Source organism: Megalops cyprinoides, chromosome 8, assembly GCF_013368585.1.
Source record: "Megalops cyprinoides isolate fMegCyp1 chromosome 8, fMegCyp1.pri, whole genome shotgun sequence".
In the NCBI taxonomy this organism is placed as follows: Eukaryota; Metazoa; Chordata; class Actinopteri; order Elopiformes; family Megalopidae; genus Megalops; species Megalops cyprinoides.
Genome location: NC_050590.1, coordinates 15,054,976 through 15,071,601, shown reverse-complemented (window position 1 = coordinate 15,071,601; position 16,626 = coordinate 15,054,976). Strand labels below are relative to the sequence as shown.

General features: G+C 43.9%; 1 protein-coding gene across 1 annotated transcript in view; it reads right to left on the bottom strand.

Annotated features, from left to right (window-relative positions):
- Positions 1-16,626, bottom strand: part of LOC118782021 (Golgi apparatus protein 1-like) — a 44,043-nt gene that overhangs the window by 6,654 nt on the left and 20,763 nt on the right. The window contains exons 3-22 of the mRNA XM_036535230.1: positions 15,602-15,688; positions 14,307-14,522; positions 11,142-11,345; positions 10,660-10,731; positions 10,258-10,444; positions 9,845-10,059; positions 9,279-9,400; positions 8,038-8,139; positions 7,520-7,673; positions 6,204-6,341; positions 5,794-5,880; positions 5,369-5,431; positions 4,639-4,752; positions 3,912-4,000; positions 3,348-3,465; positions 2,176-2,268; positions 1,765-1,902; positions 1,353-1,476; positions 924-1,066; positions 494-595 (exon numbers count right to left, since the gene is read on the bottom strand). Coding sequence (XP_036391123.1) covers positions 494-595; positions 924-1,066; positions 1,353-1,476; positions 1,765-1,902; positions 2,176-2,268; positions 3,348-3,465; positions 3,912-4,000; positions 4,639-4,752; positions 5,369-5,431; positions 5,794-5,880; positions 6,204-6,341; positions 7,520-7,673; positions 8,038-8,139; positions 9,279-9,400; positions 9,845-10,059; positions 10,258-10,444; positions 10,660-10,731; positions 11,142-11,345; positions 14,307-14,522; positions 15,602-15,688 — 2,568 coding nt within the window. The remainder of the gene's footprint in view (positions 1-493; positions 596-923; positions 1,067-1,352; positions 1,477-1,764; positions 1,903-2,175; positions 2,269-3,347; positions 3,466-3,911; positions 4,001-4,638; positions 4,753-5,368; positions 5,432-5,793; positions 5,881-6,203; positions 6,342-7,519; positions 7,674-8,037; positions 8,140-9,278; positions 9,401-9,844; positions 10,060-10,257; positions 10,445-10,659; positions 10,732-11,141; positions 11,346-14,306; positions 14,523-15,601; positions 15,689-16,626) is intronic.

The window sequence follows — 16,626 nt, the reverse complement described above, 5'->3', positions numbered from 1 at the left end:
TTTTCACCGAGACACCTTTATTGCCCTATTGTGTGAGGTAGACCAATGGAGAGGAGTAAGAGTGAATATGAGGTTTGGTGCAGGTTTAACTGCAGTGTGGTCACCCTTAAAGTCCTCAGGAAACTTATTCTATATTTCAACATTAATTCGCAGCACATTCACAGCACAGAATTCAACTAAGTTGAATTCTAAGTTACAACTAATTTACATGTAAGTCCCTGGGCCCTAGTCAGGAGAAACACACCAATTCTGCATACAAGAGGTCATCCCCCCCCTCCCCAGCATGTGCTTAACAGGCATGCTGCCTGCACTCAGTGTAGCAGCAGTGTAGTGTAATGGTAAGGAGTAGGAAAGTTACTAAAAGGTTCCCCTTTTAGGTTCGATTCTCAGGGGGTCCAAATCCCACATGTGGGATAATATATCAAAATTCCAAGCTTTGTTAGCTGTTATGTGTAAGAGTGCCTGCTAAGGAAATATAACGCAATGCTCTCACCTCCTCTGTACAGTGCACCTGCAGTTGGGGGTCCAGCCTGTAGTCCAGGGCAGACTCCTGCAGGATGACCCTGATCTGGTCCTCACAGTCTGGGGAGAGACGCTAAAAAAAAAAAAAAAAGCTTATTTTATACTCTTACTTCGGGGTGTAGTGGGATCTGTCTAGCTGTCTAGCAGGAAAAACGATATACGAGTTTCCCCTCATTCTGTCTAGTAAATTTGCACAATATGTATGAACTGTATTTATATACATACTGCCAAGGCCTACAAACCAGTAAAGCATGTTACACATGTTTACATTAAACTGAAAGGAATTCTCTCAAGAGCTGGCTCTCTCAATGCGAGTAAAAACATGACAGCATTTTCTACTGTACTGGCACACAGAATTAATTATTCCTAAGACACAGATGGCATGAGATCAACCCCCTCACCTGGTCTGCATATTTCAGTTTGAGGCAAGAGATGACCTGGCCCTCCAGCTCGTTGTCATCACTGGCCTTGTTCAAGATTCCCTGGCAGAATTTGGGGATGTCTGCCTTGCATGCCTTTCGCAACACAGGATTCAATCTGTAGTCTGAGGAGAAGGGTGAAAATTTTCAGTTTTTTTTTTAATCAGTGTTTTAAAAACATCACTTCTGGTATTTAAAGTTATACACCTTTTAACTGGCAGACAAGAACACACAGAAAAGTAGACAGTTGTCATCATGTAAACATCAAACTGAAGATAGACACAAAATTCCCAGTGGCTCAGTAGAGTCCATCTTCTCTGTGTAATGTCCGTATTCTCTGTTATGTCAGTATTTCCTCAATCAGACACTTCTCTTATGGACTATAACCTTATAATGGCTCAGTAAAAGTACCTGTGTTCTGTGTAATCTGTCGCTTGGTGATCATCTGTTTGCACTTGGGGTCCATTAGCTCACTGTTCTTGTTCTGCTTCAGACACTGCAGCATGTTCTTGGCATCTGCTTCTGTGCAGAAACGCTGAAACAGGGATTGGGAAAAAGGCATATCTCACATTATCACACAGGTAAGCACAGAGGTGGTGTGTACCCTAAATCTGAAGATGACAGTTCATCAGTCTTCCAAGTAATTTAAGAAGAAAGTACAGAAACAAAAAGTAATTGACCAGCACTGTCTTAGGTGTACTCGTATCTTTGTAGAACGAGTCATTCTGGGTGGATGACTCCCTGCTCACAGGGCCTGGCTCTGACTCTGACCCTGCCCTCCCCACAGATGGTATGTATGTCAAGGGGCTAACTAACTGCTCACCTTAATCATCTGCTTGCAGACCCTCATGAGCTGATAGTCCAGCTCTGGATCCATCATCTCCACCTCCTGCAGTTTGAAGACTCTCTGGTGACAGCGCTGCGTCAGCTGCTTCTTATTCTCCTTCAGGCACTCGATCACCTGGGAGGGAGGTGAGGAGGGACAAGCATTGAGCAGGGAACCCACAGAATCCCAATCTCATCCCCTCCCCCACAACCGTGCAGAAGAAATCTCTGTTTATGCATGATAAGATACTTTCTACCATGGTGGAGTCCTGTCCAACTCCATGCATCATTTTATTCACAATGACAGAAATTTATATCCCATTCAGATTCCATTTATGCAGCACAGTACTGACTGAATTACAAGACTGAATTATTCACATGAATTCTGATCACATTAGTGACGTCTTACCTGGGCATTGCCAAAAGCCACATTAGGGCACAGTCTCCCAATGTCCTGCTTGCAGGAGTCATATAGCTCTGGCTCCAGGCGGATATCCTCTGACTGCAGGGCAAGAACAAGGGGCAAGGGGGTCAAGATGGATCAATGCCAGTGGAAGCCATATTGACAATACTGACTTCCTCTATGGTAAAACACAGTCTCATTTAATGAAACGGTCAATGAAACGTCGCTGTACCTACCCCCAGAATAAATTAAACGTCAGCCATTCAATACAGCGGGACATTTAAGTACCAAAACCCCTAAATCAAATCAACTGCACAGACACACTTAAGCTGTTGGGAATTATACCTCATGAGGCTTATTTGCGCACATGGCTATAATGAAAAGCAATGGAGAAATTTCCAGCATCTGGGATAAACTGGCTTTAGGGCTGAGAAAGACTTAAGGGGTTCTCTAGAGCAACAGATTTGTCCAGACTTGAACTCTCTACACAAAGCATGTCAATATGTGACTTGGCAGTATCCAGTTTTCAACTGTCATTCCTGCTTAGAGCAGGAATGTTATATCACCCGGAGGAAGTCTACCAATAATGACTTCAAAGAATGTACATAAATCAAATTATGCAGCTTTCTGTAGTCTCAGCAATAATGTAGACATTTGGGCTCTAACCTTGAAAAGACCCAAAACAGAAAGGGCACTGAACAATCAATTACCAAGAGGACCCCTTTTACGGAATCAGCTGAATCATTCAACTTCTGTTGTGAATTGCTAGGGTTACAGACTGGGGTTTACAGGATATAATGTGAAAGACCTTTGAGTGCATGAGTCATAACATAGACTGCTTTCCACAATAGAATTATTGAGGGTGAGTCAGGATGATAATCTAAGGGAGGCCTACTCAATCCTGACTCCGGAAGGCTTGAAATGCAGTCAGTTCAGCACTGTATCACCTGCTCCACCCTTCATCTAGACTAAACTTCATTTAGCCTTCCTCCCCAATTCTAATATTAGTGGTTTGAAGAATGGTGGAAATCCTGCTGGATGATGCTTATCTCCAGAATGTCAATTGAGTGAAGTGCCACCTGCTGGCCAGGATTTATCCTATTCCTCGGTTGGAAAACATAAATAATTATTGGGTAAACCAAGCAATCAGGGCATTTTATCAGCGCTCATGGACTCACCATCTCCAGTTCTTCCACACGCAGCTGCTTGCGGCACTTGACAGAAACGCGCTGCTCCTTCACATCCTGCAAGGTGTCATTCCTCACCGTAGTACTCAGACAGATCACCACATCCACCCTGAGCAAAAAAAAAAGGGGGGGGGGGGGGGGGGGGGGGCAGCACAATGGGAGATACCAATTATTCCACGGCCATGGTTCCTGATATCCAAGCTGCATGTGAATGATATCAGCTGCAAACAGTCATGGAAAAAAGGTGCATGCTCAAATGTGTGACACTTCGCGAGTCAGGATACAGGAGTCATACCATAAAAAGGTGTATAACTTTAAATACCAGAAGTGATGTTTTTAAAACACTGATTAAAAAAAAAACTGAAAATTTTCACCCTTCTCCTCAGACTACAGATTGAATCCTGTGTGGCTCATGCCAGCTATGCATAAACACAATTCTACAGGCACAGTCAAACAATCATGTTTTGATCAATGGCTGTGCAGTCTACCTAATCCGTGCCCTGATGGCTGTCTGAACATCTGACCATGGCTGACCCCTGATGCCTTTGCACTTACTTCTTCTTGATGTTGGGGCACAGCTTGAGCACATCTTCCTTACAGGCCATCTTGAACTTGTAGGAAAAACGGAAGTCCTTCATCTGGATCTGTAGGAAAGGAGGAACAGTGAGTCAAGAGTGAGAGAGGAGAGGGATGGAGGAGCATGCCACCTCATTAAAGATGTTCACCTACGGAGAGTGCCAACAAAGCAAGCTTATTGAAGGCAGCTTGAAAGTGCCACCCCCTTAAAAAACATTCAGTTCCAGCGATGTGAATCCCATTCTACCTTTCACACACAGCAAGACACTGCGGAACACACATAACAGACTGACAACCTTTAATTTTCAGAATAATAGGTTTCTTCTGAGATACACTCCCACACTTCCATGTAAAACGTGTACTTTTACCCATCAGTACTCAGAGAGCGCTCATGCTGTCTACTCTCCAGCAGGGAACATGTCAACAGTGACTGCAGTCTCTAGTCTGAGGCTAGACCATGCCCAGAGGCTCATAACACAACCCATCACATCAGATTAGGTCAAGCTGACCCAAATCAATCACCAGAGAGGTGAAGTCAGCAGAGCTGTTGTCCCAGCAACCTGCATGCTGTACCCCAGGCAAAGAGCACAAAGATTCTCTCAATCCATTCTCCTACTGTGACTGAAAAACCTACAGGGCCTGGCAGAGGTAAAAGCATGTAACTTTGGCGTCACGGTTAGTGTACAGTAAAGCCCAGGCTTCTTACCAGCTGGAAGTGGGTGACCCCCACAGCACACTTGTCATTCATCTCCTTCTGGTGCTTGTTCTGTACCAGACACTCCATCAGGTCACCTGTGTCAATCTGATTATCGGCAACCTCCTGGGAGCGAGAGAGAGGTAGAAGATAGATAGGGAGGCAGCTACTGTTAGTCACAATTCTAATATGGCAGCCTTTATCTGACTGGACCCTGAGACCTTTTATCTGGCTTCCTCATTATGAGCCCATCCACATTTCAACAAGTGCATCAACAATCTCTTCACTGTCTTCAAGCAACTTAACCCATTTATACAATCTAAATTGCTTTTTTATCTGTTGAAATGAATTAGACAATGAGCTAAAGTTTGAAATGTTAAATGCTGTACCCATAATGACATACTACAGAGATTAAAACAAATAAAACAGTGTGCTAGAAGGTGGCCGTTTCCAGGCTTGAGTTGCCATACAAAAGGTAATTTTTAAGGGAATATTATGTAAAGGACACATGCATGAGCATTCTGCATTCCGTGGAAACACTATCTAAGCTAGCGGCAAGCAACTTTAGTCCACTAAGACACATGGAACATATCAAGGCTGTATTTATGATATCTAAATATGCTGTAAACCACGCGAGAGTGGGAATTATGAGCAGGAACCAATGAGAGAACTCGATGATGGGATCGCGTAGGGGGTAAATGGAGTCCAGTGGACAGAGTGCTCCACGGAGGGTGGGACTCACATGGCAATGGGACTGGATCACTGGCTCACAGGCACGCATCAGCAGAGCCTCGATCTGGATGTCCTGTCAGCAGAGGAGCAACTTTTAACATGACACTAAATACTAATATAAATCAGTTGAGAAAGACACTGCAATGTCTTACAATGACATCTTGAAGGAGAAGAGAGAACAAATTAAAGACATGAAATACACAAACTGCATCCTTTATAAACTTACAAATAAACTCACAGGTCATAAAACATTAGTCAAATTTCTGCATTGGAAAAACTGACTGTTTTCTTTAATGGGTTTAAGACACAATCAATTATTAGATTAAAAAACAAAAAGGAATGTTGCCAGAAATCCCAGCTATTTGCCTCAGAGGTGCCCTTCTATTCTTTAGAATGAGCCATACCCAGTGCGAAGTGAGCTCTCATCCTCCATACCTCAGACTCAAGTTCCGTCAGGTTCCCCACAACATCCCTGCAGTCTGAGACCAAGTCCTCCAGGTGGTCCTGTAGACACTCCAGTTCCTGGTACAAAAACAGGATATTCACAATATTTTTATTGTGGAATAAAAAGTCATTCAAAATGACGAGATTTTTGTCATTTTTATACAAATGTAAAAAAATAACAGGATGGCTCAAACACGGTCACAGATTCTTGCCAATCGCTCCATGGATCGGTAGCCTTTCACGGTACATGGGAGAAAATGCAAGTTTCTCATTTCAGGGTTCTGCTGAATTATCCAGTGGAGCAGTGTAAATACTGCATGCTGTAAACGGTCAACAGGCCAGAATAAGATGGATAAAGCTGTCAGCGCAGAGTGCGCACGCCCGGCTGCTCTCACACCCACCTGTCCTGTCTCGGTCTTCTCACTGCACCACTTGCCCAGATCGGTCATGCAGCGCTTCTGTAGCTCAGGGTCCAGCTTAACATCCAGGGCCCTTTGGTGCAGGATCCTCTGCACCTCAACTTTACAGTCCCGTGACAGCTGAGGACAGACCGGGGGGTACAATTCAAGGAGAAGCACAAAGGCACATACAGAAAGATGTACACATGCATCTTCAGCTTCAGCTTCGTTATGCCAAGTCGACATAACAACCCCAGTGATTAATTGATCATAATGAATCACCTCATGTTCACGTGAATTATACTCCATTCACTAATTATCTTGATTTGCACAACACAGGATTTACTCACAGGAGAGTACTTTACCTTGATTTCTTTGCATTTTTAATGTTCTCGGAAATGACTTAGTAGATATTAGTAAATCATGAAATTACATTAGCTGGCAAAATTTTCTCAGAAATTAGAAACACTTTGTCTTTTACCTTACAATTCATTCAACTACTATTGTGACCACCATCATCATCACCATAATTAGCTAAGTTCACAAATTGGGTAATTACTTACAGATAAACTTACAGATTCCGATGAATCACGCTGTTAAATTCAAAAGAGCTAGTTAAACCAGTTTATTACTAAATTGCATTTAAATCTTCCTACAATCAGTTTCACTGGTATATAAATATGGATCACGGACAATGTGTTCACAAGAATAGACTACTGTGAGTACTTCCGGATCTACACACAGTTCAGCATGTGCGCAGACACTTTCAGTCCAGTTATGAAAAGTTCATTAACCTGTGTCTGTTTAGGCGATGTTCCTTCAAATTATCAGCCGACTGAACATTACCGGTTGTTCACAATGTTCCTACAGGTCTGCAATATTTTGAGTCATACCAATCATTTGAAAACATCACTCCAAAAAACCTATTTCTGGTTATTCATTGTGACAGTAAAAAGGTCTCCAGGTGGCATTAAGAGAGTCCATCTAATTTTGCATAGGGTGGACCCTGCCGAGACTTTCATTTTGGTTTTTGCAGTCATTTGAAATACTTTTTACTGCTGTCTGGGAAAAATGGAAAACTCAGTGGGTGCAGTCATAGTCTAAAAGCATTTTTATATACACTGATAGAGTGGCCAAGTATTTTAACTTTATAAAGAGCACACAATAAGTATTTTTTCCCCATCCTAACAATTCATTTATTTTTTGTTGTACTTGTTACTTTATGAGTGATGAAAGGGACTACAGAGACACACAGTAAAAGTTACTGCACTCAAACACAGCTGTGCAAATCAGTGCTGGCTGTAGGAGCACCGCCCTACCCGTCTCCCCTGCTCCTCTGTGCGGTACGCATGGCGGTACAGGCAGGAGAAGATGGCGCCAGGAGGCATCATCTCGCTGGTCTCGTTCCAGCCGTGGGTGTGGCACAGCCGGGAGGCATCGCCTTGGCACTTCCTGTACAGGATGGGGTCCAGCCTGTGAGACAGAGGGAGGTCAGAACTGGCCACAGCACTCCAGCCACACACAGCATGCATTTACTTTTCCACAAAGAACAAAGGGCCTGTGAACTGGCTCTGCATCACTATCAAAGACTCCTCAAAACAGGAAAAGAAAAATATCTTAAAACCTCCTGAAGGGAATGGCGGGTGCTGAAACGCTAGGGAGGCATCAATGAGAGAGTTGCGTGGGCTACATAATGATATCCATAATAATGCATAATATCATCCACAAACTACTATCATCCTCACTTCTACTATTCAGCACTTGTAGCTACATTTCCTAAACCTTGGTTTTGTTCTCAAGACTACCCGCTGATAGGGAATGACTGTTCAACACTCACTTCCAGTCTCGGGAGATGAAATACTGCAGTTCCAAAAGCCGGTGCTCACAATCCTCAACCATCTTCTCTGTGTAGAGGTGTTCCATGAGGCAGGAAAGGATCCTACACACAAACACACACACAGTAGGTTTCAATATTGTGCAGATGTCACCCAACTGACCAGAGAAACACAGAACATACACCAAAAAAGATTCATGCAACAATATACTTGTTGCCTATTCCCACACATACACACACATGCACGTGTGTGCTCATGCGCACACACACACAGGGTGATGGACTGTCAAACCCTGCAAGTTACCCAAGGAAGATGTATACCTCTACATGGATTCTCACTGGGTCTCCCTACTTCCACATAGCAGTTACCAACTAGTTAAAGTAATTACACTTTACTAAACCAAATTATAATCAGACACACACACAGAATGAAGATGAGGGGATGTTTACTCATAATGCCCGTGTGTCACAACCCCCATCAAACCTCCCTCCAGGTGAGATGATGATCAATTAAAGCCCCTATTTTTGGCACGCGGCATGTTGCTCATTAAGGCCCAGTTGCTGCTTGAAAGGTGGCTGATTTCCACAGAAAACAGCTCCTTAGCAAGGACACCACAAAAAGGTCAGCCTCCACACAGAGGAGCCCACTCATTATCCTCTCTGTAGTCCTGCGTTACCCCCACCAGCACGCCATGTTCCTCTGCTTAAGAGACCCAAGCACTGCTACAGGAACAATAACTTCTTTGACATCTACCGAATTTATTAGTTCCTCGTGCTTTAGGCTGGATTCATTAAAATGAATTAAAAAAAGACTTCAATGGTTTGAAACATGGAAAATATTAATATCTAATAAAATTAACTAATAGTCCACCACTTGATTTCTGCATCAATGTTTTCTTGTTTCCTCGGTTATGCTCCTCGAAAGTGACGGTCACTAACGTATCCAGCCACAAGTACTGTGCTATTTAAAGCAACACATTATGGGCATATAGAGCAGCTTTGTGCTATTGATATGTGCCAACAGTTCAGATTCACGGCTACATGTTTAATGCATCACATTGTACAACATTTAACCTGTATACAAAGGCAAATCAGTCCACGTGTCATTAAAGCACAACAACAAAAAAGCCAAATGGAAAAAAATGTGTCCGTTTGTGAGCATCTCTGTGTGTAAGTATGTACAAAAGATAAAGTCGTTAGTACTGCAGAGAATAGTTCTGGTTGTGTGGCAGGGGGGCACTCACATGGGGTCTCCATTGCGGATGTGTTTGCAGGCTGTCTGAATGACAGACTCACAGGCCTCGTTCAGAGCCCGGTCAATCCGGTAGTCTGCCCCCGGGTCTGCCTCCTGAATCAGAGTCTGGAGCTACAAGGACAAACAGGATTTCATCACAGCCATCAATACTCACATTGTGTGTGTGTGTGTGTGTGTGTGTGTGTGTGTGTGTGTGTGTGTGAGTATGTGAAAGGGGAAAGAGAGAGAGAGAGAGAGAGAGAGAGAGAAAGAGAACAAGCTGGGTTGGGGTAGAACTAACCCACTAAGACGAGTACAGTCCAGTCATTGTTCCCCTACAAATACGCAAACTCTGTAGCAGTCCAGACTAAGATCTCAATAAAAGACCCCGAAACTTAAGCATTACTTATAACCCACCTGCCAAAGCAGGAGGAAGCATTAAAAGATGGTGACTTGCAACTGAAGAAGCAAAGCCAAAATGTGCAAAGTAGTGGGTGCTTGTCCTGTAGATGCAGTGCTGGCATGCCTCGAGGCAGCCTGGGTATGGTGATGACGGGTGCCTGAGTGTGAGCTTACTGCTTGCTGGCAGAGGTTCTCCACATTGCCCTTGTCACTGCGGCCCACCCTCATGAGGCAGTGCAGGGTGCGCCCTTTGCGGTGCAGGCCGGAGCAGTGGGTCTCGATCTCCCCGCGGCAGTGCAGCACAATCTCTGGGCTCAGGGAGAAGTCCTCCATCAGCATGCGCCGGTAGTCCAGCATCTCACCCTGGCACTCTCCGCTGACAATGCGACCTGGTATGCGCAACCACACACAAGCAATAAAGGGGCATGTTCCTCTTTGCAGTCTAAGGTAAATTAATTTAGACAATCAACAGAGATGGCAGTTAAGATCTCAGATAAGCAGACACAGATCTCACACATACAGAGAAACCAGAGTCAGGAAGCTGGGAACAGGCGTCCAGACACACACACACACACACACACACACACCTCTGTGCACAGCAGACTCCAGACACAAGAGTAAGTAGGAAAGGCGGGCCTCTCGGGCGCGGGGCAGATTTGTGTCCACGTTGCAGCGGTACTTGCGAAGGTCCACCTTGCAGGCCTTGGCCAGAGAGTAGCTGACCTTGTAGTCCTGGGCAATCAGCTTCTGCCTGGTGGTCAGGGCGTCTCGGCACTGACAGAGACAGCGGTGTTACTTGTAATCACATTATTCCCATTCTGAATCAGTCCCATCAACTGTAGCTACACTTCTGCATAATGTGTCATTTTCTTCTCGGCAGATGGAGTCCCTGCACAATCATATCCTAGTGTGCTGCTAAACTCACATCGGCAAATCATGGCCCACTTCATGGCCCAAATAAAAATCCTCTGCAGCCCCCACACACTCACCTTCTCAGACATGGCCTCCTCAAACTTGTGGTTAAAGAGACACTTGTAGACCCTGCCTTCTCCAGCCTGAGTCTGGAAGACAAAAGAAAAAAGATCCTGTGTCATACTTACAGTTTCAGATAACAGAAATACAGATTATCAAAAAATACTTAACTTTGGGTAAAATCTCATACTACCACCATTTGCCTACTGACATCTAAACACTTCATTGACCTATTTACTTACATTCACTTAAATACCCAACTTCATACTCTCATTTCAGTTTTCTATCAATAAGCGTGAGGGTCAGGACAAACAGCACCTGGCAGTTGTGTGTAATGTGCATCTGAGTAACCTTCTTTGCCACCTCACAGAAAATGGTACACATTCACACAAGAACACAAACTATGCCGTTACACCCTAGAGTGCCTCCTGGACTCCTTATACCCTAGCAGTCACTCAGGCTGTCCCTCACATAGAGTGCAGAGCAAGATGGGGCTTACGTTTTCACAGAATCGCTCTCGGTCATCCCGGCAGGAGAAGTAGAGGTAGCGGTCCAGGTGGAAGTCATCAGAGGAGAGCTCGGCCACACGCATGATGGCCTTCTTGCAATCGTCCTTAATCGCGTGTCTCCCATCCTGCTCCTCTGCCTCCTTCACCAGACCTTTTTCCAGACAGGAGATCACCTCACCCTGGGAGTGGACATCCTGAGAAAAGAGAGTCATGAGTATAGCCTTGTACAGCAGAGAGGTAAGTCAGGAGCCCAACCTGACAGAGTGAAAGAAAGGGGGGAGAAGGGAGTGGGATTTAAGAAAGAGAACCCTGAAGAGGTGCAGGGCTTTTAAAGTCACTGACTGAGAAAAAAGACTGTACAGAGATTGACTACCCAGCTAAATCATCTAAGGACACAGTTAAAGCCCAAATGGATATTAACTACCTTCCTGCATTACAAAAATTTGAATATTTAAGACTGAACATGACAAGATTTACCACATCATGTGACATTTTTCTTTCTCTTTATTATTATTTCTTTCTTTTCTCTTTTCCATTTCAGATTCACAAACAGGAGCCTGTGGACAAAGGCAGATCAGGCCAGTTTCAGGGGGCCTTCAGCAAACATTCCAAACTGAATTTCATTGGCAAATGAGTGTATTCTGGCTCTCGTTATCACCACCATGCTGGGGAAATAATGTACACATTCCCTTGGTTTAGTTAGGAGGAACACAGAGGACCTACCTAAGCATACCACTGTTCTTTACACAACCTGTCAACTAAAAATACTGTTGTGAGCCAAACTGAAGAATTATTATTTAACATAGTTGAATCAAATGATGCCAATTGTTGTGAAGAACCAAACAAGCAGGTGGCTCAGACCCAAAAGGAAACAGAGGAAGGAAGTAGGAGGAACATGTGATTTGGGGGAAAAGTGCCAATCTGCCCTCACTCTTCTGAGGATTCAACCCCCACACACACACACCATGTTCAAGCCTTGGACTAAATTCTGGTACAATCACAGTCTTAGTCATGATTATACCATCTCTGTAATAGAATCCAAACAGCGTCTATTAGATCTCATATTCAGGTAAAGAGACCCTCCAACACTAGGGGGGAAAAAAACCTTCTGGGTGCAACAGGTCGAGCCACCCACTACTTAAACAAATTGAGCACAGGGCCCATTCAGACAAGATTGTCCCTGTGTATCCAAAGGATAGAGTCTCGTCTGAAACCGTAGACAAACACAAAGGTAGTGATTTGCAGAGGGGGCGAGACACCCCTAGCAATTTATCAAGAAGGCTACATTACCCTACTGACAAAGATTTGGATTTACAGAGGACCAGGCCCTGTCATTAACAGACACACTCCAGAGACAGGAATTAACAGATGTTACTTCTGGTACATTTAGGGATTAGCACTTAACTGACAGGCAATCAAAGAGTGTGATTCACTGTCAACCTTGCCCCTGCAGCTAACCAAATCCAAAATGACAAGTGAGTGTTCCTGAGACAGGTTAGAGAAACAGTATAGAGGACATACATTTCATGCACACAGATTTTAAAGCAAATACTTCCTTGGATTGAAAGGATAAATGCTGGAATGCTTTGGATTTACCACAATTTTATGCTGATTTGGTGAATCCACTACTTCAGCTACTTCAGAGCTGCTTTAGCCTATCAATCACTATATCACTAAAGGCTAACAATAATGGCAGGAGCCAATCAATCAAAAGACTAATCACTTGTTTGCTTCCATGCTTTTGTAGGCCAACACCCATTTGTAGGCTGAAAATCTCTCCAGCTGGACATATCTAAAAACTGGAGGTTTGCCAAACTAAAAAAACTGAGAAAAACTAATCCTCAGAGTATGGATCTACATCACTGCAAAATACTAATTGTTTATATGATCCCAGAAGGGGCAGGCTGTAAAAAGTCTCAGAGCCATATCCCGCACATTTCCTTGATGACCAAGCACAGCATGAACTGAAATAAGCGCAAGTTTCCAGCCTCAATGATACCCTATACACACAGAAAGAAGGTCACAAAAGGGGTGTGGCCATACAATATTCTCAATACACACAGAAAGGAGGTCGCAAAAGAGGTGTGGTCATACAATATAATCTATACACATAATATGCTTGCAAAGCGAATTGCAAATTGTCCTGGCAAAAAAAAAAAAAAAAAAAAAAAAAAAAACACCCACACATCTGGGAGCTGAAAGCCAAGGACAAAATGCATTTGGGTGCTTCCTCCTCACTGCCACAGGAGAGTGAAGGAGGACTGCAGGGAGCTCATGGCTCAGTTAAATTCACACATCAATCCACCGCACTGCCACATAGCACAGCCCTTTTGTCTCAGCTGCTGCCTCTCTTGGTTTAAGATGACAGCGCTACTCTTTGCAGGTTTAAGCATATTTGTGTAAACACAAGGCAGGAGAGGAATGGAACCATTCCAAAAGAGGACTTTTCCTCCCACGGTCTAAAGTGAAATTTCCAAACTCCACCACAAATACAAACTGGCAATTTTTTGTGCAATCGCTATGATTCTGACAACAATGGCCTCAAGTGCTGTGCACAATTATCTGCTCCACAATGTGGCAACAGGCTGCATTTTCAGGTAATTCAAACAAGCAAAAAAAAAAAAAAAAAAAAGACAAAACCTATTTTATTTTTGCTTGTGAGTGGTATGAGGCATGAAAGGAAAGTAGGGAAAACTGATAACATTAGTATGAAATTTATCATAAACCAACTCCTCTCATGCTACACAATGAAACGACCAATCTCCAAAACACCAGCCACCATACTAGCAAAATAGAGTATGATGCTTACAGACCTAATGTTTAAAGCACTCGCTGCTTACAAATAGATGGAAAAAAATGGCCGCCCTGTATTTTGGCTCCACAAAACTCAGCCAACAGTAAGGTACACCTATGCAAACATGATTAGCAGGTTCTTTAAGAGAATTTAATCTAAAAGAAGCCCTCATGACCCTGTCTGAGATTAAGAGACACTGTCTGAGATTAACAGAGCATTCTGAACAGAACAGAATAAAAAGAATCTGCATTCACACTGCGTCTGAGAGCAGCAGGCACACACAGATGGAAGGATCAGCTGTGCGAATCTGTGCGGGACCGATTCACGTTGAAGTGCCTGAGGACAGGGGTGTGGACCTCACCTTCTCCCCCGCACTGATACTGCCACAGCGCAGGGCGTTAATGTCGTCACGGCACTTGTCCATGAAGCCACAGATGAGCCGGTAGTCACTGAAGATGATGGTGGTCATCTTGGTGATGTACTGGTGGCACTGGTACTCAGTGATGTTCCCACGATGGTCCACCAGGCATGACACCAGGTAGCCTTTCCCTCGCTCCTCTTCCGCACATTCTTTGATCTGAGCCAAAACACACACAGCAAAGGTCATTCACATTTTACATTTAGGCATATTGCAGATGAAGCTTATCCAGAGTGACTGACAAACCAATGGTACAAAAATGCCAACTCACCCCATTGGTTTCTAAAACTTGTAATGTACTTGCAGCGTACTTGGCCGCATAGGCTTAGTAAACACTTTCCTGTACCACCCATCCTAACACCCCAAAGTCAGCTTGGGAATAAACAGTAAAATCACAACAGAACACCAGTTCTGTGTCTAAATTTTTTTTTCTCCTTACAGCCCTCATTCAATCCTCCCTGTCATTCAGCCTGGAGAGATGTTACACAGCATCTCAGCACCGCATCTCTTTCCCAAGCAGTTGTACCCTTCAGACACCTGCAGGATCACTGTGGTTACCCCAGCCCTTCTTGTAATAGACTTTTTAGCCTGCTGTGGGGAGAATCTCGGTGGGCTCAATTAGCACTATGCCCTTCTCCACATCACTGCCGCGGAAACTCAGTTTAAATGAAAACAAGAAATACCCCCATAGGAGAGAAGTCTCTACTGACACGCACACACACACAGCTTAAACAACTGAAAGTCCTTATAAGCATGTGTCCAGCTGTGCAGGCGCTGAGCCCTTTCCTTTTAGTGGGCAGGTCAGAAATGAGACAAGACAGCCCTCTTTCCTTATCAGTCCTACCTTGTCTGTGAGGAGCTTTTGGCACGTGTGCAATACTCACAGCTGTCACATTATGTTAAGCACTAAATGTGAAGCACACCTCACAAGGCCTTAGTCACCTGACAAATGACATGCAGTATGGTTGCACCAGGGGTGCAGAATCCTATTCCTGCAGGAGCACAGCGCTACCTTCTTTTCCAGCTGCGCAACTTGAACAGTCAATTCAGCTAATTACTGACATAATTGAGTCAGTTCTGAAGTTGTAAGTTATTACAGGAGAAGCAGCAAAGGTGCAGGAGTGAAGCCCCTCAGAGACATGTTAGGAACTAACATTAAAACATAAGGCCCCTGACAGTTACCAGTAGGCACTGACACACATATGGGAAAGGCATGTGTGAACGTGACCCAGGCTCACCTCGTTGATGGTGCTCTTACACACTTCCACAGCCACAGATTCAAACTTAGGATCGGTTGTTAAATTCAGCTTGTAGTTCCACAGGAGCTAAGAGAGAGAGAGAGAGAGAGAGAGAGAGAGAGAGAGAGAGAGAGAGAGAGAGAGAGAGAGAGAGAGAGAGAGAGAGAGAGGGAGGGAGAGCATTATAACCTCAGCCAAAGCCAACAGGAAATGGGCCTCTTGATGGTGTTATGCTGCTGACAGAACAGACATTTGGAGCGTGCAGCACGTTCTCTGTGACATCTGCCTTGTGCACCCATTGCAGATCAAGCAAAAAGGGTTTGTACACATCAGTCCATTCAAATAAATGCCATTCAACACTTCAAAAACACTAACAGCATCATTTCAATGTAAATTAACAAAATGTTTCCAGCTACAGCAGAGCCTGGTGCAATGACCTGTCCCTTCTCTAGTTGAAACTGGTCTGTAACTTCAGCCTGAACAGCAGGTCCAACAGTCAGCACCCAGCACCAATATAAACTCAAGTGAGGCTGTCCCATAACAAAATTAATCCAAAGGGAAAATCCCAATTAGCTAACCATTTTAAAGGAACAATTATTACTACGGTGATTTTTGGAAACAATTTTGAGATAAAAGCCCCACAGTATATTACATCCATTCTGCCGAGTTTCTGTGTCTTCAAGAAACATCTTCTACTCACTACTCCCTAAAGGAACTTCTCATGTCTCAAAACTGTTTCCTACTAAACTATAAAATAAAATACATATTTATAAAATGTAATCTAAAGGTTTAGCACACTCCTTAGCTCTGCCAGCTAGCTTGTAACTTGTCTGGCCAACCATTGAAACCTGGTCATGCAGTGCTTCAAATATTGTTGACTCCTTATGGGTTTTTGCTTGTGTTGTACTCTACCTCACTTTTAAGTTGCTTCGGATAAAAGCGTCTGCCAAATGAATAAATGTCAGTGTTAATGTAGATTACGTTTCAAATATCCATTCATGTCAGTGCAGACATGCATCACACTC